This window comes from Danio rerio, chromosome 14, assembly GCF_049306965.1.
Source record: "Danio rerio strain Tuebingen ecotype United States chromosome 14, GRCz12tu, whole genome shotgun sequence".
Lineage (NCBI taxonomy): Eukaryota > Metazoa > Chordata > Actinopteri > Cypriniformes > Danionidae > Danio > Danio rerio.
In genome coordinates, this window is record NC_133189.1 from 12,994,070 (window position 1) to 13,021,414 (window position 27,345).

At 36.7% G+C, this 27,345-nt stretch overlaps 1 protein-coding gene across 4 annotated transcripts in view; it reads left to right on the top strand.

Moving 5' to 3' along the window:
* The window catches only part of thoc2 (THO complex 2), a 94,926-nt gene that overhangs the window by 41,436 nt on the left and 26,145 nt on the right, over positions 1–27,345 (top strand). For 3 of the 4 annotated variants that reach the window (XR_011006083.2, NM_001326547.1, XM_005157134.6), the window contains 12 exons: positions 673–774; positions 3,129–3,213; positions 3,686–3,779; positions 6,069–6,149; positions 6,369–6,465; positions 13,107–13,224; positions 18,837–19,016; positions 19,203–19,367; positions 22,327–22,602; positions 24,750–24,891; positions 24,978–25,135; positions 26,720–26,848. Coding sequence is in view for 2 of the 4 variants with exons in the window: in NM_001326547.1 (NP_001313476.1) it covers positions 673–774; positions 3,129–3,213; positions 3,686–3,779; positions 6,069–6,149; positions 6,369–6,465; positions 13,107–13,224; positions 18,837–19,016; positions 19,203–19,367; positions 22,327–22,602; positions 24,750–24,891; positions 24,978–25,135; positions 26,720–26,848 (1,627 nt within the window). In the remaining 2 variants the exon portion in view is untranslated. Of the gene's footprint in view, positions 1–672; positions 775–3,128; positions 3,214–3,685; positions 3,780–6,068; positions 6,150–6,368; positions 6,466–13,106; positions 13,225–18,836; positions 19,017–19,202; positions 19,686–19,836; positions 21,593–22,326; positions 22,603–24,749; positions 24,892–24,977; positions 25,136–26,719; positions 26,849–27,345 lie in introns of those variants that run through there. The other variant, XR_012389403.1, reaches the window with a different exon arrangement.

The following is a 27,345-nucleotide window of genomic DNA, read 5'->3' on the forward strand; positions in this document are numbered from 1 at the left end:
GTGTAATATCATGTTCTAAAAAGAGTAAAGGCATATTCACATTAAAGATAACTATAATGAGGACTCTAAAGATAACTGTCCCTCCAGCTGAATGTTTAAAGGAAATGAAGCACTCATTCAAGTTTAAATTATTTTGTACGTTGGATTCCATTTTAATGAAATTATATCAAACAAACTCAATGTCACTATTTATCATAATTTGTTTTACAAAGTTTGAGGTTTTACTGTATCATTATTATTCACACCATACAGATGTTGATCTACCTTTACCATTGCACTCACTTTGTAACATTATTTATTAAGTTAATGTGTCTCTTTAACACTTGTGTTTATTTTAATATAAAGAGATGAGGTATTTTGTTTAAATATCCTTGTTTTTCAACATTAAAACGATTTGCCTTAGTAATGTTGGTAAATTTAAATAAATGGGTTAAATTTAAAAAATCCTAATATTCCTAAATGTATTGTTAAAAATATTCAATAATCATTGATACAGAATGATATGAAACATGACAGTGTGGTGATTTTTATTATTATTTTTATTTATTTATTATTATTATAATTTTTTTTTGCAATATCGCCCAGACCTAATTACATATACATTGCCTTATGATGGTTTCTTTTGCAAACACTGTTTAAATGTTTGTTTTAATATATATTTTGTGTTAATAGGTATCGTCTCTATGGGCAATGGAAAAATGAGACATACAGCAATCATCCACTCCTGGTGAAGATCAAGGCTCAGACAGTGGATAGATCCAAATACATCATGAAGTATGTTTACTTATATTCGAGTTCTCTCCATTCTGTCTATAAATAGATGCTGTCTCACACATGGAAAAACCGTCACTTTCATACTGTAATTGTCTGTTCATGCGATTACTGAACAAGATGGCATTACTACACAAGACTGTATTTGACAGCAACAAAGATAAACTCACAAGCTCTCTGACAGATGAGTGAAGTTTTTTTTGCTTGGTCACTAACATTACAATGGCTGAGAAGATTTTTCATGTTGGTGATGACTTTTTGATGACATGTCTAGCCGGATAACTTTGGATTGCTGTAAATGTATAATAGATTTAACTATAAATATCCAGACAAAGAAATGCAAGACTGTCGAGTTTAAGCAAACAGAGATGAAATAGAGAAGTTTATTTTGAACAGTTTAATTTTCATGACATGCAGTGCTCTCTGGGTTTTCACAAGTAATGTTTAAATAGTTACTGTGAAATTTTCAGTTGGAGCTAGATAATTATTTTGTTAAACAAGCTGAAGTTTGGTGTTGCTTACAGTCAATATATGCTTATGTTTTAGAATCTTGTTTTTTTCTGAAATCTCATAATCTTAGTTTTTTTTGTTTGTTGACCTCTTGTGTCCGATCATGGCAGTACTTATTTCAAATATCCAGATTTTTTTGGAGATTAAGGAAATCTGAGTCCATCCGCTGTAGTTCAGGACTGTCTGACTGCTCCAGTAGATCTGCTAATTTTTACAGATTACTGGTTATTCAGGTCCCTTAGTAGTTATTAGGATCTGTTTGGTCTCCACTTTTAAAGATGGGATGAGTCCCCCCTATCCCATGTATAACTGTATAAAAGAGACAACAGTGCCATTAGTTTACATTGAAGATCTCACCATAATATTGAAGAATGATTTCCCTCTACTCACAGCTTTTTTTTTCTCTCCCAAATCCCGCATTGTTTTCAGTTTGTTAAAGTTTCATTTTCTTTTTTTCTGTTAATTGTTTTCTTTTTATCTGTCAATTGTATCCATCAATTAAAACGAGAATTTCCTCTTGACTGAGTTCTTCTCCCTGCTCTTTTCTCTTTCATATGTTTGTTTCATAATATATATATTTTTAAAAATCAAGTTTATTGTTTTGATAACTTCATGTGTGTATTTCACATGCATTCACCAGCTGACATGCTGCTATGTGCTATTGTCTGTTATATTGACTGATTGTAATGTAATCATTAACTATAAAAATGTCATTTGTCATTTAAACTTCATAGGACAGTTTTGTATATAGGCACATTAGTTGAGTAATTTTAAGGCAGTTAATCGATTTAAATGCTTCTTATTGTTTATTATGTCATTCAGTCTGACTACGCGTGACTTTATGGAGAACTTACAACCTACTAACCAGGGTTTGCTTCATGTAAATGTGATGCAACAGATGTAAGAACAAATTTAGTTGCAAACTAGCTAGTAGTTACTAAGCCCCTAGTGTGGACTTTATGTTCAAGTTTAAGAAAGAACTTGGCAAACAGCTTACCCAGGAGAACTGTTTTTAAATATCTCATCTCAAGTATGTTGTCTGAGCCACAAGTTTTCTTGCATTTAAGAGATTTCAGCTTTCCACGTTCCAAGTTCTTGCAGGATTATTGGGTAATTTAGAAGATTTAGTCTTCTTTTTGATTCATTATTCAAACATGATTATTTACAAATTTGAACATCATTTATGGCTATATCTTGTGGTTTTGTATTGTTTAGGTTACTCCGCATGCTTCAGAACTGGTCCTGGTCATCTTTGTTCTCAATCTCTTTAGGTGTTTTGCCATAAACATGCAATTTCTTTTGTCCTAAAGTGTTTTTTGGTTTGAAAATAATCAAAGCTCATGTCTATTTGATTTACAGTCTTGGTCAAACCACTTTTTACATTTGTATGTACTAGTTTCTTTTAAATTAACTGTATTACAGCTATATTTTCAAAAATGTTATTAATGTTCAATGGCTACATGAATTCCCATCCAGTTGTTATATGTTGAATTGATAAAAAAAATATATTATTTGATTAGACTTTAATACTTTCATATATGTTTCAGCAGTGCTACGGATCCATCTATATGATCTTTTGAGTTTATATAAGGGAATTGTTTTTTTATTAGTTTCTTTTGGTTGATTATTGTCATCTTTAATGAGGTAACTGAGCTTTAACAGTATGGGCATTGAAATGTGAGGGGCTTGAATTTTATATGGCGTAATCTACAACGCTGTTTTTGAGATATGAGCCATAAGCTAATTGTTTACAGAAAGACCCTTTGATTCTACCATTTCAGATATGAAGACTTGACACTTTCTTTCTTTCTTTCTTTCTTTCTTTCTTTCTTTCTTTCTTTTCACAGGCGGCTCACCAAGGAGAATGTTAAGCCCTCTGGAAGGCAGATAGGAAAGTTAAGCCACAGCAACCCCACCATTCTCTTCGATTATGTGAGTATTTAGTTGATTAAGAAATGAACCTAAATTAGATTTGGCCAATAATCATAGCTAGGTTGGACCATACTTGACAATAACTGATAAATTAATTGATGGTTTTTAAAATTAGTAGTGGATTACAAAAATAGCGTAAACATAAATGTACTAAATGAATGTTAATGTCAATTGTACTTATATAGCACTATTTAACACAACCAGAGGTTGACCAATGTGCTGCACAGTACACATCACAACAGAGAGAGAGGAAAAAAATAATAAAAAATTATTATATATATATATATATATATATATATATATATATATATATATATATATATATATATATATATATATATATATATATATTATGTGTGTATAAAATGTGTGTATTTAATAAAAAAAAATACAGCACTCCTGTTATCAATGTTTAATGGTGCATGAATAATAACCAGTTACTGAATGTCCTTTTATTCTCTCTCTCTTTAAGATTCTGTCTCAGATCCAGTGGTACGACAACCTCATAACTCCAGTGGTGGACTCTCTCAAATACTTAACATCTCTCAACTATGATGTACTGGCCTGTATCCTTTCAAAAGGCTTTTATATATAAATATAGGTAGTAGGTAGCGTCAGAAAGCCGTGTGTGTATAGACTATCCTGTCACAAAATGCGGCGAAAATTCAACACGACAAGAATAGTTTGATAGCAGTGTTTACATGTTTACACTTGGAGAGCAGCATTTATAGTGGATCTTTCAGCCCATAGTATTTTAGTGATATTGCCGTACTGTAAACTTAGTAACTGAATCATTTTGACTTGGGTAGGTCTTTAAAAACTCAAAGAATACTGCTGACGATACAAACTAACTTTGCCCTCTGAATAATCAAATGAAGGACACTGATCACACACACTTACCAAATCTGTAGAGACAGGACAATCAACAGCAACTGGAGCAGTGTCATTTTTAAAAAGAGATGAGCAGCAAATCCGGATTTCACCATTTCCAGATGCAAAAAGCTCTTTAACTTGTCTTGGCAACACAACGTGGCGTCTCTCTGCTGTCTGATCACTGTATCAGGTAAAAACAGTCTTCGAAGCTATCATGCATATTAATTAAGTTGCATCGCGTACACAATAGAGCGCGCTGATTGGTTTGAACCAAGTCTTACTCATAAATTAATGCTGCACGATGTCATCAAGATGTGCTCCCAGGTACAGACCGCCTGTCTACACGCTGGAAGTATTTAATCGTCGTGACGCAGCTTCAAAACCTAGTTTCAAACAGGAAGAATGAATGTGCTCGAAATAACGCAAAAACAACCAATTCTCACTTTTTAGGGAAATATATGTGTCCTAATAGTGCTTTTAGCAGCATGGGGCACGCATATGACTGTCAACAGCTCAAAAAATGTGTTTTGGTGTTTCGTGAACCTTTAAACTAGATTATTTAATTTAAAAATATGAAGTAAAAGCATGCTTTAGCTTAATGAGTTAAATTTATACCACATAAAGCATAATTGCACTATGCTTAAATAGTAAACAGGCTAATACAGGCAACAAAATAGGGCTTCCTTAATGTTTGCTGTGAATGAAAGCAGATGTACTGGTATTTAACAAAATGATATTTTGTAAAATAACAATTTATTTTGTAAAATAACAAGAATGTCCTACAAACACACACAGAGTGAATTTTGCACAGTTTCTGGGTTTTTAAGTAGTTACTGTGTTTTAATTACTCGCGCTCACCTCCCTCGCCATTGTAAGCTACCGCAACAGTGCATATGAGATAAATGACATCACTACGCAATATCCTATTACTGAATTATCTGCATCGTGGTGCACCGAATATACAATTGATTTTGACACCCCCACTAGTTTATCCCAACTGAGTTGATTTAATGTTGGTATGATGTTGTTCTGAATTGAGGTATTAATTTATGGCAATAATACATACTGGTACACACATCTTTCAAAAATTCAGCTTTTGTCTCATCAGTCCACATAGTATTTGTTCAAAAGTCATCAAGATGTTTTCTGGCAAAACTGAGTTGAGTTGAGTTGAGTATGCTACTTTTGCCCAGTCTCTTTCTTATGATGCAGTAAGGAACCCTCACTTTTACTAAGGAAAGTGAGATCTTTAAATGTTGTTGTGGGGTCTTTTGTGACCTCTTAGATTAGTTTTCACTGCATTCTTGTGGTAATTTTTGGTCGCCTGGTCACTTCTGGGAAAGTTCTCCACTGTTCCATGTTTTTTGCTAATTGTAGATAATGGCTCTCACTGTATTTTGCTGCAGTCCCAAACCTAAAATGGCTTAATGACCTTTTTCCAGACTGGTAGATTGAGAATAGATTATGTTCTTTTCTAATTTGTTTTGGATTTCTTTGGACCTCAGCATGCTATCTAGCCTTTGAAGATCTTTTAGTCTACTTCACATTCTCAGGCAGTTCCTATTTAAGTGATTTCTTAATTGCGAACAGGTGTGGCAGTAATCAGGCTAAAGAAACTCGGGTGTGAACTCAGGTGTGATAAACTAGAGTTATGTTGTAACTGGCGCAACAGAGCAATGTAGTTTTCTTTTTATTTCACTTAATAAAAGGCTTCATTTTAAAACTGCATAATGTCTTTATATGTGTTATCTCTGACTAATATTTAAATTAGTTTGTTGATCAGATACATTAAAACTGTAACAGACTCAAAACAATAAGAAATCAGTAAAGGGGCTACCACTTTTTCAAACCACATTTTTACACGCACAATGAAACAGTGACTGACTAAAGTAATAGTCTGAACAGTTTCTGCTGTTAAAAGCAAACGTGTCACCTTCAAAAAGCAAGATGTAGACTGCTTAAGCCCTTGACCATGTGGACAGATTGCATTATTGAAGCTTTAGCCAACCCAGAGAAAGAGAAGATGAAACATGATGACACAACCATTTCATCATGGTTGCAGAGTGAGTGCCTTTCTTCATCTAAAACGTCTCTTCTATTTGCCAAGATTCTGAATAAATTGAACCTCTGTCTGGCATTCATAACTGATGTTAAATGTCATTTCTTGAAGAGTGTGTCCAGAAACCAATTTAAAGCATAAATGCATGCCTCTTTTGATGTACTCACTTACGGATTCTAATGAGTGGTTCTTATAAGTATACTTTGCTTTTGCCTTTACTTAGGTCTTGCAAGTCTTTGTGGAGCAGTTTTCAGGAAATATCCTATTGAGTTAGCAGGTCTTCTCCAGTACGTAACCAACCAGCTTAAAGCAGGGAAGAGGTATGTATGTCATGTGAATCTGTAAAAAGTGGTGGAGGGGGGTCTACATATTTGAACACATGTCTGTCCGAGAGCAAATGGATGACAGTTCTCTTTAGATGACATGCGTACAAACCAGTAGAGTAAGCACAGCTTCACATCAGCAGTGTTCAAAACAGCCACAGGTCATGCCCACTGTAAACAAGCTAAGAGCATGGGCTGCGAGTGGGGCAGGAGATAGCATGGGGGAGTCGAAGAGAATCTTAGATTTTTTTTTTTGCCTGAATACTTTAAACAGAGACTATAGGGACTTTAGTTTAGAATAGATTTGGTGCAGACACATTAAGGATGTTTTCACACCTGCCTTATTTAGTTTGTTTGAATCACACTAAGTTCGTTTTTCCTCTTAGTGCGGTTCGTTTAAGTGTGAATATAGCAATTGCACTCGAGTGCGCATCAAATGTGGATCAAAAAAAGCGTACTGAGATAACTTTGAAGAGGTGGTCTCGGTACGCTTTTAAACAGAACCTGGAGTTGTTCGTTTGTGGTGACTGTCGTAGTTGAGCTAAATGAATTCACCCCTTATCCTGAAGTGACTTGGGCCTTTGCCTTTTGCAATGTATTAAAACATTAATGCACTCATTCTTGAAATTTATAGTTTGTCTGAAGTAATGTTTACAAACTGTGTAGTATACTATGACCAGGGATTTAATCAGACAACGCAGTCCCTCTAAAGTAAAAAGTAACATTTTGTTTCTGCCGGTTTGTTTACTTGTGGGAGCTCCATTGGCATTTTCCCGCACATTTATTCTGATCAATCAAAATGCAGTTTAGGAAAAAACGTTCAATAACATCTGGCCAATAAGTGAGATGGATTTTATCACATGACTGCATTTAGTTTTTTTCAATTGTTTTAGACCAAAACAATCAAGAGTTGTTTAAAGGACCCAAAAATGACAGAGAAATGCTTCAATGTATCATTTGTTGCTCTTGGTCTGGACTTTAAATCACACAGCTTTATTAATTATATAGTGCAGGTACACCACCTTATAAATGTGAACCTTTGTACACAAACATGCATGCAGAAGAAAGAAGAAAAAATAAAGAATTAGATGATACAAAGACCATTTGGCCACTGTTGCGTTGCACTTATAAAATGTGGATTGTATTAACGTTTGCATCAGCTCATAATGTAATAACTGCATGTAATGTAAAAACGACACAATGTAATAATGATTAAATTATTATTGTAATGAAATGTTCATAATGTATTAATTTTCTTAATGTATTAACATTGATTTTTATTGTAATACCAGTTATTTCATTATGAGAAACATATTACATTATAAACTCACCAAAATATTGTCACATCACATAAACTTTCTATGAAAAGTGCCACATTTAATTATACATGCAATAATTATAACTAGAAATGCACTTTTTAATGTGAGTGGCGCAACATCATTATCTGCTTAAGAACGTTGTGGGATTGATGCTTTCTCATGGTAGCAATGACAATGATAACTATTCATAATGTACTTATAATGTACCTGCTACATTATATATTATAGCAATAAGCTAGTAATTTTGTCATTATGCTAACTACATGATAATTGTGTTAGCATCATACTTGCTACATGCACTATTTTAGCAACATGCTTATCTAGTAAGCATCGTGCAGCCAATATTCTGCTGGGGTGCTTTAAGAAGAATGTTTATTGGAAAGAATTCTTAAATAATGAAATCTTTTATTTCCTTTCCAAATAACCCTGTAAGACATGTGAAATGAATGACAAGGAATTTAACCTGCAAAATGAAAGGGTAAGACAGAAGATTTGGTAAAAGAAATGATAAAAATTTAGTATGTGGAAAATTTGTGACCCGACAATATGGAACACAAAGCGCTAGTTACTTATGTAACTGTGGTTCTGTGAATTCTTTCTGACCGCCAGAGCTGGTGCAAAGCACTAGTGGATTGTCACTGCGCCAGCTAGACAGGTCAAGATAATATACCAAAATGGTCACATGGTGCTTCAGGCGGAGCCTCGAGGATATGAGCCTCTCCAGCTCAATTCTCTTCCTCAATGAGCTTTTCTTGCGCATTCTGAATGAAAAAATAACTCTGCAGGTCATCTGAAATTCACAGGACCACTGGGACCTACGTAACTAGTTTTCTGTTTCATTCCTCCTTGACTGCCAGAGACTGTGCAAAGCACTAGTGGATGACTTGTACCATTATAGTCATGAGGAATGCCACTCACCTGCTAACCACTCATGCCTGTTCCTGAAAGACAGCTGAACTGAAGATTCAGACTGGAAAGCAGCTAGACTGATTGATTGATTTATAACCTGTGGGAGCAAATCTTTGGGAAGAAAAGATGGATTTGGTCGAAGAACTGGTAAAAAATATTGTAGGGGCAGGAAAACTGCACGCAGCTCTAGGAGATTGATGTGATCCTTGGACCATACTGGAGACCATCGGAATCACATCTCTGTGATTCCATGTTGCCCCACTGTCGCTGAGAGAAGCATCTGTTGTGACTACTTCCCGGCGAGAGGGAACATCCTCTAGAGGCACAACTGACTTTAGAAAGTCCTGGCGATTCCATGGTCTCAACGCTTGAACACAATGATGTGAGACAACAATCACACAATGTCGATGTCTGGCAGGATTTAAGCCCAGACTGTTGTTCCACCACTGAAGAGGCCTGAGGTGGAGCAAGCCTAGTGGTATCACTGATGTAGCAGCAGTCAGCATACCCAAGAGTTGAAGCAACACTGTATTGAAGACCCACACCCAGCTGGAAGTGAGTAATGAGCTGAAGAATGTTGTCCACTCTGGTTTGTGACAGGGTGGCTGACATCGCACGGCAGTCCAGAAACATTCCGATGTAAGTGATTTGTTGCACTGGAACCAGGCAATTCTTTACCCTGTTTACAGAGAGACCCAGCCTTTGCACATGGTCATAAAGCAAACTGGTGTCTGACAGCTTGTTGATTTGAAGGGGCACACAACAACCAGTTGTCCAAGTAGGGTAGTATTTGTACCCCTAGAACCATTGGGGGTATAGAGCCGCAATCATGCACCTCATGAACACGCGAGGGGCCAGAGACAGGGCAAACGGAAGAACTTTGAACTGGTAGGCCTTGTCTTTGAAGCAGAAGCGAAGAAATTTTCGTTGATGATAAACAATCGGAATGTGAAAATAAGCATCCTTTAAATTGATGCTTGTAAACCAGTCTCCCTTCATGACAGAACGGAGAACATCGGCTGCATGCAACATTCAGAAAGGAAGCATCTTGAGGAACATGTTGAGACATCTCAGATCAAAAACTGGACTCCCTTTTAGCTAGGTGGTGAACTTTTTCTATTGCTACCTTCTCTAACAGACAACAGATTTCCTGAGAGAGAGCTGCTGAACAAACTGCATCTTCTATTACTATGGGAACAATTTTTGAGAACTTAGGTGGCTGGTGCCGAAACTGCAGGGTATATCCCCTGCTCAATGTAGTCCAAACCCAAGGATCCACTGTAGTCTGCCTCCAATACAGTAATTGTGGGCTTGAAAAATGTCCGACCACCGGCTCCACCTTTTCATGCCTTGTGTGTATGACTTTTAGAGACAGCGTGGGGACGCTTACATGGGCCCCCAGGTATTTGTTGCTGATGTGGTCGAAAAGCTTGTGTGTCTTCAGCAACACATAGCCTATGTGAACCAAGAGACTCTGGGGTGGAACACTGATGTGTACGCTGCTCTGGTACCACGAGACCATGGCGAACATGAGTATGCGCCATTGATATTCCAGCGAGTTTGGGTAAGTTGGCGAGTAGTTTCTGATAAACTTCGCCCTTTTATCTAGAAGCTCAGAGACATTAGCCCAAAGGTATGTCCAGGGACGATTGGAAGGTCTCTTAAAGTCCTCTTACACTCTTATGGCAACTTGGCTTGGGCCAGCCACACCTGGCGCCGTGCTGACAGAAGTGTGGCAGTTAGCGTACCCAGTTCACGTGTGACATGAAAAGCGGCTCTCAAAAGAGTGGTTTGGAGAGACTGAGGGGTCAACGTACGCCGATTGCAGAGTCCTGGTGGTGGCGAGAAGCAATTGACAATGTGTTCTCTGCCTGGGTTACATATACAGTAAACTCATAGGCTTTCTTTAACGAGTCTGTGCAATTGCATTGGGTCCTGGGGCAACGGGCATTACATCATATGGCCTCATCAGGTAAAACAACCAGGGCAGCAACAAGCTCTTCTATTTCCTGAGCACGGCCAGCAACAATACTATCAGCATCAGCCATTGACACAACAGTGCAGGCAGTCTTAGACCGTCGTTTAGGTACTCTAGTGCTCGTCAGGGCATTCGAAAATTCTGCCACAAAGTCCTTACACGGTGGCATAGAAAAAGACCCAGCCAGTGCCTACTTGAAAAAGACGTTTGACTTAGCTGGGTGAGCTGTCCAACCCCAAGTGAGCAACTGCCATCTGTAGCACAGCTAAAGTGTCATCCCCTGAGGATGGGGTTTAGCCGGAGTGAACTGAATCATTACTAGAGCTCTTGGTTTTTGACAAACCGATCTGAACTTCCTGGGGGGAAACTGTGCTTTTGCATGCTCCGGGAAGGAGTCAGAAGCACTGGTGGAAAGTACATCAAACTCTGAATGATAGGATGAAGACAAAGAATAAAAAGGTTCTTTCTCCATTCCCTTGTTTACGTTCTCCTCATCGTGCTGAGAATCGTCTGCTAATGAGGAAGGCACAGGCTGAAGTGACTGATGGTGGCGCTTAATCTCCAACATCTCAAAAGAGAGAACAGCCACAGTTTTAGAAAGTGAAGTTTCCTCAGACTGATCTTTACGTGTAGTCGGTTTCTTTGGAAGGGGGCCACCCGCGGCCGCGGGTGTACCGCGCTTCTGTGATCGAGTAACTTGCTTCAAATCTGCATCCCCAAGTTGCACTGTGGACTTATGATCCAATTCATCGAGACAAAGCTGTCTTTTGGACATAGGCAAAAGGCTACAGTGCAAGCAGGTGAACCTGTATCAGCGGTGAACAACTAATATAAAAGACAGCTCTGTAAACCACTAGCCACGGATAGCACTGAGAAGCTTAAGTGCTGTCGATAGCATGTGAGGATATACAACAGGCAAAAAAACTCACAGATTGAAATACAATCCGATCTGGGGAAAAAACTCCTTAGAAGCGCGCTGTCACAGCTTTTTTCCCGACCTGTCTAGCTGGCGCAATGACAATCCACTAGTGCTTTATTTATTATATGGAAAATGAATTATTACATTGTAAACTTATTTTTTTTAATTATGTGCTGGTATTAACATATGATCTGTCATTACATAAGTTTCCACAGGTTTTTTTTTTTAATGTAATACATTTCTCATACAATAACCTATTACATTATGCAAAAAAAAGGATTACATTTACATTTAGATGTACAGTATTACTTGTTACACTTTGGTCCAGTTTTACATGTTATTATTACATTTTTAGTTGCTAAAATGTTATATTGTTTATCACATTATTGTAGTAATATTATAGCAAATTTATATTATCAAATTTGTAGAGAAAGTAAAGCTTGAACTGGAACCACATTTTTAAAATTTTATCTCATCTGCCAAATCCGGATTTTACCATCTCCAGATTAAAAAAAACACAGCAAACAAATTTTCCCCGTGTGTTATTAGGCCGCGACATGCCAACGGCTCCCACAGGAGACATCATTTTCATAAGTTGTTGGCACACTAAGAAACAGAGCACGAATAACCTGTGTCTCTGAATAATGACACTGTAACAAGACCGGAGTCAGCTAAACTTTTTCATGCATAATGAATAATAAAGTTAAATAATAGTGTGTGTTGATTGGATTGAACCAGCCCTTTTTCATGAATTAATGCACAAACACTGAAAACCCAATGATGACACTGTGTACTGGCAGCCATTCACCACTTTTTCTGCAATTGCCTTATGGTCGTGACGTTGCTTCAAAATTTCTTAAAGAAGAGTTAATTTGCTCTAAACAATGAAATTTTTTTTTTTTTTTACTCAATAGTGAAATGTAGGTGTCCTAATAGTGTTTTTAGCATGTCACTCACAAACACATAGCATGTGTCATAGTACACGTCATCTCAAGAAATATGTTTTAGGGTTTGTGACCCTTTAACAGTGCAGATACAGTGGATACTCTACAAATCTGATGCTGCGTAAACTACTTTGTGGATATGCTCTCGCAGATGCATTGACTAAACAGAGTTTAAAAATGTGTGATTCTCCGCAGACGAACTAGGACTTTTGTGTTTTACTACCACATGCAAACAGAGGATGAGAGAGAACCAGTCTTGTTTTCCATTGTGCAGGAATAGCAGTTCAAAAGTCAGCTCTCATGTATAATATGTGTTTAAAAAGATTAAACACAGAAAATGTGATTTATTTATTTTTTTTCAGTTGCCCGACAGGTTATTAGTAATAGCAATAATTCTTAATAAATTATATTATGATATATCATAATACTTACCGAGTTTGACCAATTGGTAAGTTTTGACATTACTAGATTCTAAATATCTATATTTATAATACACTTATGTACAACAAAACCAGCATTGTTTTTTTAATCAGCATTCTCATTTATTCATGCATGTTCTGTTTTACCAGTTTTGACCTGCTGATCCTGAAGGAGGTGGTGCAGAAGATGGCAGGAATTGAGATAACAGATGAAATGACTGTGGAGCAGTTGGAGGCCATGACAGGTGGAGAACAACTCAAAGCAGAGGTATGCCATGTTTTTGAGATGGATTCCTAGTTTAGCAAACAGTGTGCCTTTGCACACTCAAGCCAGACCTGCTAATGTGTGAATGTTGCAGTAAATCAGGCAGTACTCAACAGGCGGCATGTGGGCCAAATCTGGCCCATCTTGATTACATTTATCCCCTGTGTTATGCTGAAAATGAATGTATTTTTATTATAATTTGCATTTAAAAGTAAACAGAAATATTAAGATTTACGTTTACATTATTTAAATGCAGTTGATACTCTTAAAGCTTATTGCACATTAGACAAGAATTGCAGCTCCACACTTCCTCTAACAATTTTAATGCAAACGTTAGCTTCACTCTTATAGCGTCTTGTCATTGCTAAGCAATCATCAGCTATGCTTGGCACTGTACATCTAAGCTACACTCAGAAAACTATATATAACATTTTGAAGATCTGGCATTATGCAACGTTGCATTGGGTAATTGGCAGGTGGTCCATTTAGCAGCATTAAAAATCAAACATTAAACTTGTTAGGCAAAAGGTGGTCCAAAAATGAATGGAGCTGTCATCACGCTATCGAGTTCACTGAGTTTGCACTCCCATTTCAATTATGAAAGTTGGCTGATATTTACAGTGAACCTCTTACGTTGTGTAGAATTCAATCGTGTTGAGTGGTAAGAATGACAAATTAAAAGTTAATGTATTACTAGTATTAGTAATATCATTGCTATAGTACTAGGGATGCTCAAAATAATCGATTAACCGTTAAGCAAAAGGGTGCGTTTGTAACCGATTAATGCTATCAGTTAAACGATTAAAATCATTATTTTATATATTTTTAGTTTGACTGCATAAGGGGCCGATTGAATGCGCCTTTGCGTTAAGAGGGGCATCTTTTGCACGCGACTCATCCCAGAGCAGCAGTTTGTGTTGTCAAGACAACTACAGAGAAGTTTTGAAGAGCTTGGTTTCCACTACATTCATTCTTCCATGGCGGGGACCAAAATGCATCCATCCACGGCTACATTACCCTTTCAAAACATTCAGTCATTGTTGTTGTTTTTAATAGCGGATTATAATCGCACCAAAACGTATTAAAAGGTAAGTGAATTATAACAGCGCAAACTTTTCTGTAACCGTATAGTGCTGTTTAACACTTTGGCGTTACGTGCTGACTGACTGACTGACAGGTGTGCGATGCGTGAGGATAGCAAACTCAACGAAGCTTTCAGTTAAGATGAACACAGTTTCTATAGTTATACTTTATTTAGAGATAAAGGTATATGGCTCTGCATATAATCACTCTATCATGCTGGAGTTTATAGCCGTTTCGCTTTACTTCAGGACGCATTAATGCCGCTCTGAAGGTCTAATCGCTGTTTTAAGTTATCCAGAGCTGTATGAATGTACAAATCCTGAATATCACAATATTATTAAATATTACAATTGTAACAACACAGACAGCAACACTTTTGCACAATCGATACCCAGCTGATTTAGTCGTTTCATAAGAGGACCATGCTTCTCTTCTTTTTTCCTTGTCAACATAAAGGCAGTGAGATGCGCCTTGTTTTCGGCCCCTTGTTCAACTGCAAGACATATTTAACTTGTGGGACGATAACGTATAACCCGTGCCTACAGACACATTTGCCAAAGAAGCAAAATGGAAGAAGAATGTTACTGTCTGATACAGCAAGTTGATACCAAACCAGCGCTGATGTTGATCTGGATCTGTGTCATAAACGCAACAAATAGGCTTTACCTTTTATTATACAGCTTATAAAGCATGTATGCACATTAATGCAATATCATATTTAAACAACAAAACTGTTTACAAAAAGTCAACATATGCGCGTGTTGTTGTCTTTTCATCACGCAGCGCGCACTGAACCGCGAGGGAGAGAGAGATAGAGGAAACCACTGATCAAGACATAATCTTTAAAATAATGATTTCTATTAAAAATGTAAAAAGGTTTTGTAATTTATAATAATAACAGCGGGGCATTAAATAAATGCACATGTTCCGTGGAGCTAGCGATTTGAGGAAATCAGCTATTTTTATTTGACGGAAGAAAAAAAACATATGATTGGGAAAAATACAGCCTATGCCGGTTATTAAAAAGAATCAGTCAGTATTTTCGTTTTGTAATATAAATTAATTATTGAAGTGAAAATAATTTAGGGCAGTCCTATTTATTTTATTAATTTTATTTAGATTATTCTGCTCCTCTGTGCTAAACACTGCAGGTGCATGAAAATGCTCTGTTATGTTCTATTATTAATATGCTAGCATATAAAAATCAGTATTTTAAAATGCGGTATTTAATAAAATAAATAGACACGTCAATTTGTTTAATGTAAAATTAATAGTAATCTGACCAGTTAACCGTTAATAAGGGATTAATGAGCTGTGGTTGTCGGTTAGCAAAATTAACCGAAATGAGCATCCCTATATAGTACTATTACTAGTAGTAATAATAATAATAATAATAATAATAATAATAGTAATAGTACTCCTTATAATTAGGGACGCACAATATACATCGGACAGCTAAATTATGGGGGCATACATGGGTAAAGTCATATGAAGTAATTTTTATCACTCCGATAAATAAAATGTGATAACAATATCTGATTAATAATGCTTGCTGGTGAATCAATTAGTCAGCTTGATGTATCCGAGATTCATTCACTTTTCCAGTGCCACCTCCTTTAAAACTGGGTCGCTGTGCCTGCGTGACTCATTACTTCACCTGTGAAGTGAAAGTGCTTCATCATCACTGTGGACAGTGATGTTGCTATTTGCATCTTCAGCAAGGATTCAGAGAGGTGGAAAATGGGCATCAAATTTTAACAACAATTCTTATTTCTCATTTGAAATGTTGTCATCATGGCAAAGATGTTTTAAAAGAAAATAAAATCTAAAATCTTGTTTGTTCAGAATTTGTGATCTTCGCTTTCTAACTAAGACACAATATAAAGTGGTTCTCACACTGGACAACAAACACAGCATTAAATCCCATTGTTTTCTACCATGTCTTTAAAATATTACAATAGACAAAATATAATACATAAACACATATAAACAAAATACCCATTATGCTTTGCGTGTATGTGTAAGGAGAATGCTAAAAATTTCCGGTTGGCAACTTGATGCGTATTAATGGTCACATTCGGACAGCTTTTTTACAGAAACGACAGAAAAACACATGGTAAATACTACACAATACAAACTAAATTAAACAAACGCCTCCCGATTAGAATCAACATGCAAATCAACCAGCAGAGTATCACTAATGTATTTTTTTTTTTTTTTTTTGGAAAATACATGGGTTTGTTATATATCTGTTAAGTTTCATGCCGGTAATATGGTTTGCTCTATAATGCAGTGATCTATTGTGTGTGTGTGCATGCTGCTGACCACAGTATAACAGCTGACAGGTTGGGAACAGTGACGCTGTATTTGAGCATCTTATCTGATGGCAGACATTGAATTAGGAGAATGTTTTGCTCTCACGCTTGAACAGAAGTATAACAGCTTTAACACACACCTTTCAGAATTAAAGTTGTGGATCAAAAAAACACTCTGTAAGCCACTTAAAATGGTTTTGACAGCCATTTTCAAATCAAGATTTATTTGTTGACAATGGATAAACGCTGTAATTGGAAGTTCTACGCATCCTACAGGAAGGCACCCTCAATGCAATATCAACTAGGCATCCAATAATGATGCAGCGAAAAAAAAAAATGCATGTTTACAAACTCACAATTTACATAACATTCATAAATGGTTCCCAAAGATGGTCAAATGCTTCTTCTGCTTGCCTCTAACATAAGTTAGTCTATCCAGTCCAATATCTCTTTTTTTTTCCACTGCTTTAGGGTTGGAGCATTCATGTGTTTCCAGCATAATGCAATAATCCTTCTAGCTTGAAGAAAACCAACATTTTTAACACCTAAATAAGTAAAACCCATCAGTAAATAGTCATCAATAGTTTTCCATCAGTAGTGATCAGTAGTTTTCATTATGGGCTTGCGTCTTTCTTCTTCATTTAGAAATAATAATACTGACTTTGAGACATTACTTTTGTATTCAAAAACATGTCCAAAGTTTTCAATTAATTTAATTCTAATAGGAATAGTATTTAAAAAATTTGCCATGGATAATATAATGTCATTGGCTAATAAAGAAATGCATTGATCTTTCCTCTCAATTGTAATACCTGATATTTCTGGATTGCTCATGTGCCAGCACGAACAACAGTGGGGACAGGGGCCATCCTTGATGGGTAAATCGCTGTAAATTAAAAGTTTTTTTAATTGTTATTAGTTAATTTAAAGATCCCATTTTTCCCGGAAGTCTCCAGTATTTGCAAAAATAAACCTCAACATCTGACTCTTCACAGTTTCATCTTTGGGTAGGAAAAATAACACTTCCGTCACACTTTCATTATTCAACCGTCATCTGCTACAGTGTTCTTCCTCTTCACTACTGTGTTTGTGGGCGTGGCCGGGTGGGTTTCAATTTTCCCAGGTTTGCACACGCAACAAATGGGAGGGGCTAAAGTTCTGTATCCACATCACGCTGGCATGGCTAAAGACTCGTTATTAAGAAGATTCATTTCAAACACGATGAGTTGACTCTATCATAGATGAATCAATAGTTTTAAACACAGCACACTTTCAGATTTAAGCCTTAGCTGGGTATTTTACTTCTAGGGGTGTCAAATTAATTGTTTCTTCGGTGCACCGGGATGCAGTTATGCACAATTCGGTATCGGTTCAGTAATAATCATAACCGGTTAATATGTACTGACGTCATTTACCTCATATGCACTCTGTCGCGGGGGAGGTGAGTGCGGTTTTTTACAACACTCCAGGCGCCAACTACTTAAAAATGCAGAAACTGTGCACAATTTCACTGCGTGTGTGTGTGAGATTTCTAAACAGTCTTTCACTGATACTTCCAGCAGAAGCCCCTATTTCTCTGCGATTTTGGGCGAATGAACGTGAACGTATAGGGCAAGTTAAAACAAATCCTTCACAGAAACTAGGCTTAGCTGGGCTCAGCCATTTTTTTCTCTGGCGAAATGTCTTGTGCAGAGCTGCAAGTTCATAAACTAACATTTGTAGTGGTCTGAAAAAAAAAAAAAGTACTTTAAATTGAATTCGAAAATATTTTCTGACATTAGATTGTGCTTATGTAATGGCTGTTTTTTTCCATAACAGCTGTACACAAAACATTTCAATATTAGGTCAAATATGAATGTAACGAAAAAATTACCTGTATTTATTTCTCAAGACAGTCTGTTGTGCAAAAATATAAATTCAAAAATGCATGTACATAACTTTTATCAGACTTTTTAATTTATTAAAGTGGCATTTTTGAAGCTTCGTTCTTGCTGCCTTTTTGAATATATATTTTTCCACTTTTTGCTGTTTAGCTGAGCACCCATTTAAAGTGATGTGCGTGCTTTTGTGCATTTTTCCAAGACAGTCTGTTACCTTCTAATCTATAGTACTTTTTTTATAATTCAATTAATGTAGTTTTCTTCACAGCCTTTCTCTATGTTTTCTCAGATGTACTGTAGGCCTGACCATGACATCATCTATTTCTTATTCATCTAGGGTGGTTACTTTGGACAGATTAGAAACACTAAGAAATCTTCTCAGCGTCTGAAGGATGCTCTTTTGGATCATGAGCTGGCATTACCTCTGTGTCTACTGATGGCCCAGCAGAGGAATGGAGTGGTGTTCTCTGAGGGGGGAGAAAAGCATCTAAAACTTGTGGGAAAGCTTTATGATCAGGTATAGTTAAATAATATGTGAAACCATTTTTTATGATAAAAATATACAGTGTGTGTGTGTATGTATAAATATATATGTGTGTGTGTGTGTGTGTGTATGTACATGTATGTGTGCATACATGCGTATGGATGGATGGGAAAAGATGTTTAATAATAAATGCTTCTCCTTTTATTTTTCTCCCCAAAGTGTCATGACACTCTTGTGCAGTTTGGTGGCTTTTTGGCATCTAACCTCAGTACAGAAGACTACATTAAAAGGGTACCCTCAGTTGACGTCCTCTGCAACCAGTTACACACACCACATGATGCTGCGTTTTTCCTGTCTCGCCCGATGTATGCCCATCAGATCCTGGTGAGTTAGTTGAACTGTTTCAAGACCTAGTGCTTTGCTGCTTTTTTTGCTTTGTTTTTTTTTACATATATTTACGCTTTGGTGTAGTAGTTACTACTATCATTTATTATTATTATTTTTAGTGACTTGTGTATTGTAACTTCTCACTCGCTTTCATTTTGCTTAGTCTGCATTATTAGGGGTGGCCACAGAGGACTGTGATGTTATCTGGCATATGTTTACCAGCCACAACCCACCACTGAGAGTGCACCCCTAGTGCTGGGGAAACACTCATACACTCTTCCATTCTCACACACACACACAATTCAATTCAATTCAGCTTTATTTGTATAGCGCTTTTACAATGTAGATTGTGTCAAAGCAGCTTCACATAAATGGTCATAGTAACTGGAACAGTGTGGTTCAGGTTTTAGTGTTTAAGTTCAGTTCAGTTTAGCTCAGTTCAGTGTGATTTAATCATTACTGAGAGTTCAAACACTGAAGAGCCAATTCATCGATGCAATTGGAGCTTAATTTAAATAATTTTGAGGCTTTATCTGAGCTCCCCTGAAAGTTGTTATGTCTCCATTTACTTCATGCGTACCTTGATGATGCATTTAATGAATTCCTTGTTTGTAAAATGTAATTTTGCTGTTAGTTTTAATTAATGATGCATTTAATGAATTCCTTATTTGTAAAATGTAAATTTGCTGTCAGTTTTAATTAATTAGTGAAAGATGGAGGGGCAGTCAGATGTTAGTGCTATAAGGTAAAACAATTGTAGGATAGTCCAAATATAAATGCTTTTTTTGTGAAATTGTTTTTTTTATTTATTTATTTATTTTTATTTATTTATTTTTACTGTATGGACAGTTCAAGAATTGTCCATGTCATTCACCCTCTAATTCAAAATAGACCTAAAAATGTGGGAATAAATTATTGTACTCTGAAGTTTAAGTAACAGTATTTTAGTATTTACATTTACAGACAAATTAATAACAAATCAAATAAAAAAAGCAAATATTGTCTTGACCTTTAATATGTAAGGAATACAAAAGTTTGTATTGGGTAATATTTTCTTGAATACCTGCTACAGAAATAAAATTCTTTTGATCTTGCATTCTGGTTTTACATTTACGTATAACCTTATTAGAAAAGGACAGGGTAATAGCACAGCTTTTTCTTTCAGTCTGTGAAAAACTTTTTATGCTGGTGTTTCTCTGACACAGCCCAGAATCTGGGGTCTAATGCTGTTAACCCACTATAACATTAAATTTGTGCTCAGTGCTGCAGGCAACACTTCAATGCTGCTGCTCTTGGGCATGTCAAATATTCTTATGTTGGCTGCTCTCAAAGCTTTCTCCATGCCGCTCAATCTTAATGCACTGCTTGGACCTTTACGCTCAACTTCCATATGAATGAACTGAAAACACTTGTAATGCTGCAATCCCAATGTGCTAGTGGAAACGCATCGTTAGGCAGCATTTTAAACTACAAAAAACAACCTCTTTTACCATCGAAACATTAACACACAGTGTGATCTCGAATTCTCTGTTCAGCATGGTTGTGTCATCATGCTTGTAATTGTTTGCTACAACTTAAACCATGCGCAGGTAAAGCAAGTTTGCTGATGTGTAAACAGTGTCCCCTACTCGTCAAAACCTGTATAGAGATTCCGTCAACAATTTTACCCATTTTTTTATTTTCACATATTTGAACTGGCTCATGGTGAATTGTTACATCCCTAGTTATGTATATTAATGAGCTCACCTTTGATGCTCTCCAGCTCAGTGCCTGATCGATCTCGCTCTCAAAGCATGATGTACTCTGAAATAAGCACATGCAAAATAAGTTAATTTGTCAAATATTTTAAAACATTCCGTAGATCCCTTGTTATATCTTTTCAACTGAAGTGATGGAGTGGTTTATTTTAGACAAGGTAGCTATCTTTAATCTCCAGTTTTATTTCAGCACCCTGGGTTGAGGGCTGGCCGAATGTATGCAGCTGTGAATTTAATATCTCTCAATGAAGAATTATGGAGCCCATATTTATGCAAACGAATTAAAAAAGCCCTGTTTTTTTTTTTACGATTTGAACATTTTATTAATTTTTTCTTTTTCAAATAATACAGATGAATATCAAATACAGAGCATTAGCATTAAAGCAGAACAATACAACATAAATAAATACAATAAATAAATAACATCATATCAGTTGCAAAAGTAAACCAAACCAGAACACGTACAAGAAAAAAAAGGAGAGAAATAAAATAAAAGGAAAAGAAAACGAAAAAAAGGAGGGTGGGGGTTGCTAATATCTTAATCTTAGTTATTATTTTGTCTGGTTGCATGTTTACTAACATGGTGGATCGCAGCAATTTAGAAATTTTCCCCATTTATTAAAATAAATTTCAATTCTTGTAAACTATAGGAGAGTTTTTCATAGGCTGCAATTTATCCTAAAACTGAGATCCACTTGAAGATCGGAGGTCTACTGGAGGATTTCCAGTTTTTAACAATCACCTGTCTGCATAGCATAATACAGTTCTGTATCCACTAGGTTTCAGTTTTATTCATAAAAGCCCCTATTATGGTTTTCTGAAAAATTTGTTCAATGCCATATGTAACACAGCTCTCAATGAATGAAAACCTCCAGCTTTTAAACTATTGTTTTAAACTATTAATTCTTTTTTTTTTTAAAGTAACTCAATCATTAATATGACTTGTCTTTTTGATTTTTTTAATGATTTAAATCGGTGATGAACTTAATTTTCAGACACTTTGGTCATAATATTAAAGAAGTTTGTACTAAAAATTATAGTACAAAATGATCTTACAATTCTAATATATCGTTGCTCTCACTGTGACGTTACCCCTTTTTTGTTAAGAACTGTTTTTTTGTGCATTTGTACACTCATCAGGACATTGTTGTGCTTGAGTGAATTGTAATGCAAGCCTGCTGTCTTTGTGTTTCCACCAGTCCAAGTATGATGAATTGAAAAAGGCAGAGAAGGGGAACAGGCAGCAGCAGAAAGTCCATAAGTACATCACAGCCTGCGAGCAGGTTATGGCTCCTGTTCATGAGGCTGTCGTGTCTCTTCATTTGCCAAAGGTGTGGGATGATCTTCGACCACAATTCTACGCCACATTCTGGTCCCTCACCATGTATGACCTGGCAGTACCACACAATGCCTACGACCGAGAAGTCAACAAGCTTAAGATGCAGATCAAATCCATTGATGATAACACTGAGATGGTGAGATTTCTTTCATATATCATAGAACTAACGACATGTGAAGAGTCCTCTTGAATAGCATGAAAAGATTATGTAAACGGTGTGCTACCCACACAGCAATTTTCAGGTTTCTATTCTTTATACACTTTACAGCTATTTAAGACGCTAATCAAAAAGTGACTTCAACAACTCAATCATAAAGACATCACCCATTGAATGAGGAGAGATTTCTTTTGAGTTTAAGACTCTTATAGTTCGATTTAAACCTTTGGGATCTAAAGGGATTTTGTGGTCCTTGGGATGTTTGCAAATGCTCTGACATTTGTGCTTATTTCTTTAATGGAGAATAAACATTAGTTTTATATCTCGTTTCTAATAACAGATTTTTTCTCTCATAATGACAGTACTTAATATTTCACTAGATATTTACATTATTTAACAAAGTAATTAATGTGTACAAAAGATTTATGACCAAGCTGTTGCATTTACACTATTTTCCACTTGCTAGTAGGGCTGCATGATTCATCAAAAAAGATTGCGATCTCGATTCAACCCTATACACGATTCTAATTCTGCTTTTCTATGATTCAGCCAATCATATTTTCAGGTTTTAGAGAAGCGTAAATGAGGTCGGACAAGTTTTCACATTGTTTTATATACCTTGCTTAGCAGCGTATATAACCCCCTCAATCAGCCTTTACGATCATGGCCTCCCAATCTTCCCCATCCACCGAATAGCTGGTGTGTGGTGAGCGCACTGGTGCCATTGGCCTGTGGCTGTTGTCGCATCATGATGAATGCTTCCCACTGGTGATGGTGTGGAGAGACCCCCCCCCATGATCCCATGAAGCGCTTTGGGTGTATGGCCATACACAATAAATGTGCTATATAAATACACATTACATTACCGAGAGGACGGACATGCGCATCCCTGCCAATGATGTCTACTTTAGTCAACAGAACCTGCATAGGCTGTGAATAACTGGTTATAATGCAAGCCTGCTGTCTTTGTAATTCCATCAGTCCAAGTATTATGAAATGAAGAAGGCAGAGAAGGGGAACAGACAGCAGCAGAAAGTCTATAAATACAGCCTGCAAGCCGTTTATGGGTTATGGTTATGAAATTGTAAATAACATTCGGTTTGTTACACACAGCGATTGTTTGGGAGCTGCGCGGGAAGTATGATTTGCATGTATGTTTTTATTCTCAAATTGACAGCAGCCATGACATGAGCACACTCGGCTATGAAAGTGAGAACGAAAGCGCGCACATTTAAATCAAGGGTCTTAAACTGCCATTTGCAACCCATGTTTGAGAATTAACAATAATAATAGCCCACTCGTATAAACCTTTATTTTACATTTAAAGAATCATTAAAAAATCCTGATCTTGAATTTGAGGGGAAAAAAAAGTCAGAATTGTGCAGCCCTAGTGGCTACAAGTGAGCATTTGGGGCAAGTCTTAGGCTGCGTCCGAAACCGCATACTTCCATACTATATAGTACGCCAAAATCAGTATGCGAGCTGAGTAGTATGTCCGAATTCCTAGAATTCGAAAATAAGTATGCGAGAAGTACCTGGATGACTCACTACTTCCGGCGAAATTCTGGAGTGCGCATCCCATGCACACTGCGCTATCCCATGATGCCCTGCGAGAGAATTCATGAATGGGAGTGAAGCGACACAAATTACGCAGGTAGGTTGCGTGACTATGATGAAAAGGCGGATGTAGTACGTCCGAATTCCATTCATACTTTCACATTCATACTGTATAGAACGTACTTTTCTAACGACCGAGTAGTACGTTTAAATTCAAATGCAGTACCTACTGAGTAGTAGGTGGTTTCGGATGCAGCCACAGTCTGCTGCATAAGCACATAAGACATATTTCACAGACCTTGTAGAACTGCCATGCTTGCATTATGAAAAAAAATGTCTCATGCATTTTGTGTCATCTGATCAGCTCTTCTGTATTGGCAGTTGTGGAAACTGCCGATCAAACTCTCCAGATTGATTTTTCAGCTCATTGTTTTTTATTTTTAATTTTTTTTTAGATATTTTCAATTTCTTGTATATTTCTAACACCATAACATAGCTAGAGACACTGCTGAATCTTTGGGTCTTTCTTCCATCAGATATTTCTCATAAAACTGTTCTCTACATTGTAGCCTCCAAATAAAAAGAAAAAGGAGAAGGAACGCTGTACAGCTCTGCAGGACAAGCTACAAGAAGAGGAGAAGAAACAGTTGGAGCATGTGCAGAGAGTTCTGCATCGTCTCAAACTGGAGAAAGACAATTGGTTACTCGCCAGTGAGTGTTTGAATAATCTCTTTTGTGCTCAGGTTTTTTTTTTTTTTTTTTTTTTTTTGGACTCATGCCTTTTTTTCCCTCCTCAGAATCCACTAAGAATGAAACCATCACTAAGTTCCTTCAGCTCTGCATCTTCCCCCGTTGTGTCTTCTCAGCCATTGATGCTGTTTACTGCGCTCGCTTTGTGGAGCTGGTTCACCAGCAGAAAACGCCCAACTTCTGCACCCTACTTTGCTATGACAGAGTGAGTCTACTGTTGTATGACAGACCATTAAAGGCACTTTCAACAAACAGGCTATAAAATATATATTTGTTTGTGTGTGTGTGTTTGGTCTGGGCTTTCCTGGGCAATTAATTGGAGTGGATTTTCATGTGCATTTTGTTTATAAAGCTGCTTGTAGTAAACCTCCAGCACATGCTTTCAGAATAGCATTTACTTCTCAAAATCATACTTCATAAACCAACAAATTTAAAATATATACCCAGGGAGAATTTTTAGTTATTTATCATATATTGACATGAAAATGTCAATTGTTTAATGTTTAATGTCTATTGATTATGCCATCCAATGGCAATAAGTTGCTGATGTGGCAATAAATAAACCAAATGGACAAGCTACAAAGTCAAAACTGATTTAGTTGGACAGTAAGGACACCGAGATAATGAGAGGTGTCTGTATTGTTTCTCAATGAATTAGGGCTGTGTAGTAAATTTTGCATGTGAAATTACTACAAATGAGGAGTATCTAAAATAAATGCTTCTTTTAGATTATTCTGTAATTATGTAATTATTGTTCATGCTGAAGTGCCCTCTGACCTTGGTAGATTTACTATTGATCACACAACTGTGATTCCCTGACAAGATGTGCATGACGATCACAGCTATGCTCAGTTGTGTAATCTCTTCATGAAAATGCCATCTTAGGGTGCTTTCACACCTAGACTTTTGTTTCGGAACCCGTCTCATTTTGCAGAGTTAGCGCGGTTCGTTTGGCATATGTGAAACCACCAATCGCGCTCTGATCTGCGCCAAAACAATAGCTCCGAGATGGTCTTGGCTCGATTGAAACGAACTCTGGAGTGGATCGATTGTAGCGAGAAAGCGATACGATCCGTGCCCAGTCATATCACAGTGTTTTATGGATATTATAATAGGCATATGGCTATATGAAGAAAATTATTAGTAGGGCGGGAGGTCATTCAACAGACATCCCAAGTCTCCCAGAAGTTTCGGAGGTCTGCCGCAAATGCACAGAGACTCCAGGATGCCCGTAAACGAGCGATAATGTCCCGGAAATCACGCATCTCCCTCCCGTTCCTCAAATACGTTGCACACCCTTCTCACCCCTTCCCACCTTATCCTTCCTCGCTCTTCAGACACGTCGCGTGCACCCTGTCAAACAATACCAAATCACTACCACACCTGACAGCTGAGCAGGACTCTATGTGAGGAAAGTTTACTCACACATGACTTGTTTTAGTTCTTTTGGTCCGTTTATAAACTTTGCAGTGTGAAAGCGAACCGGACCAAGAGCAAAGAGCAACAATGTAACAATTTTAATCCCTGTTTCGGGACAACTGAATCGATTCAAAGGTGTGAAAGCACCCTTAATTCTGCTAAACAACAGCTTGCTTGCCATGTGTTTCTGTGCCAGTGACTGCAGTCAAAGAGAATACAGTATTATCTAGCATTCAAGTTTGATGCTGTCATTTAGTTTTTATCTAAATGTTCAAAGTATTTATAATCATTTTATATTCATTAAAAATCCATGACCCTGTGTGCATTGTCAACCTACTAACCCTCTAAATCTGTTTCTTTATTCATCTAGGTCTTCTCTGATATCATCTATACGGTAGCGAGTTGCACAGAGAATGAGTCCCGCCGATATGGTCGTTTTTTGTGTTGCATGTTAGAGACTGTCACTCGATGGCACAGTGACAGAGCCATTTATGAGAAGGTATGGTGTGCCTTTATGATTGATGATTCGTTTAAACTGTTAATGCTGTCTCTACACTGTCCTAGTAGTAGCTGTGAACTGTGAATTTTTAGATGTTTGCAAACAAAAAAATGACGAAATCAAAAATAATTTGCAGTAATTACTTATTAAATAACAAAATGATTTTGTCTTTTTAAAATGAAACTTGGTAACAATAAATTATTCTGATTTTAAGAAACGTGTAGAAATGAGCCCCTTTCACACATACAGACCTTTCTGGAAAATTACCAGCAATTTTCCGGAAAGGTCTGTATGTGTAAATAGGTCCTTACTGGTAAATTTGTTATAAATAAAAATATATATAAATTCATAAAAAAAATACATACATACATACATACATACTAGGGATGTAACGGTATCAGAATTTCACGGTTCGGTAATACCTCGGTATGAATGTCACGGTACGGTATTTATTGAATCATTTACAGGAAAAAAAAAACTTTTGAAAATACTCCAAA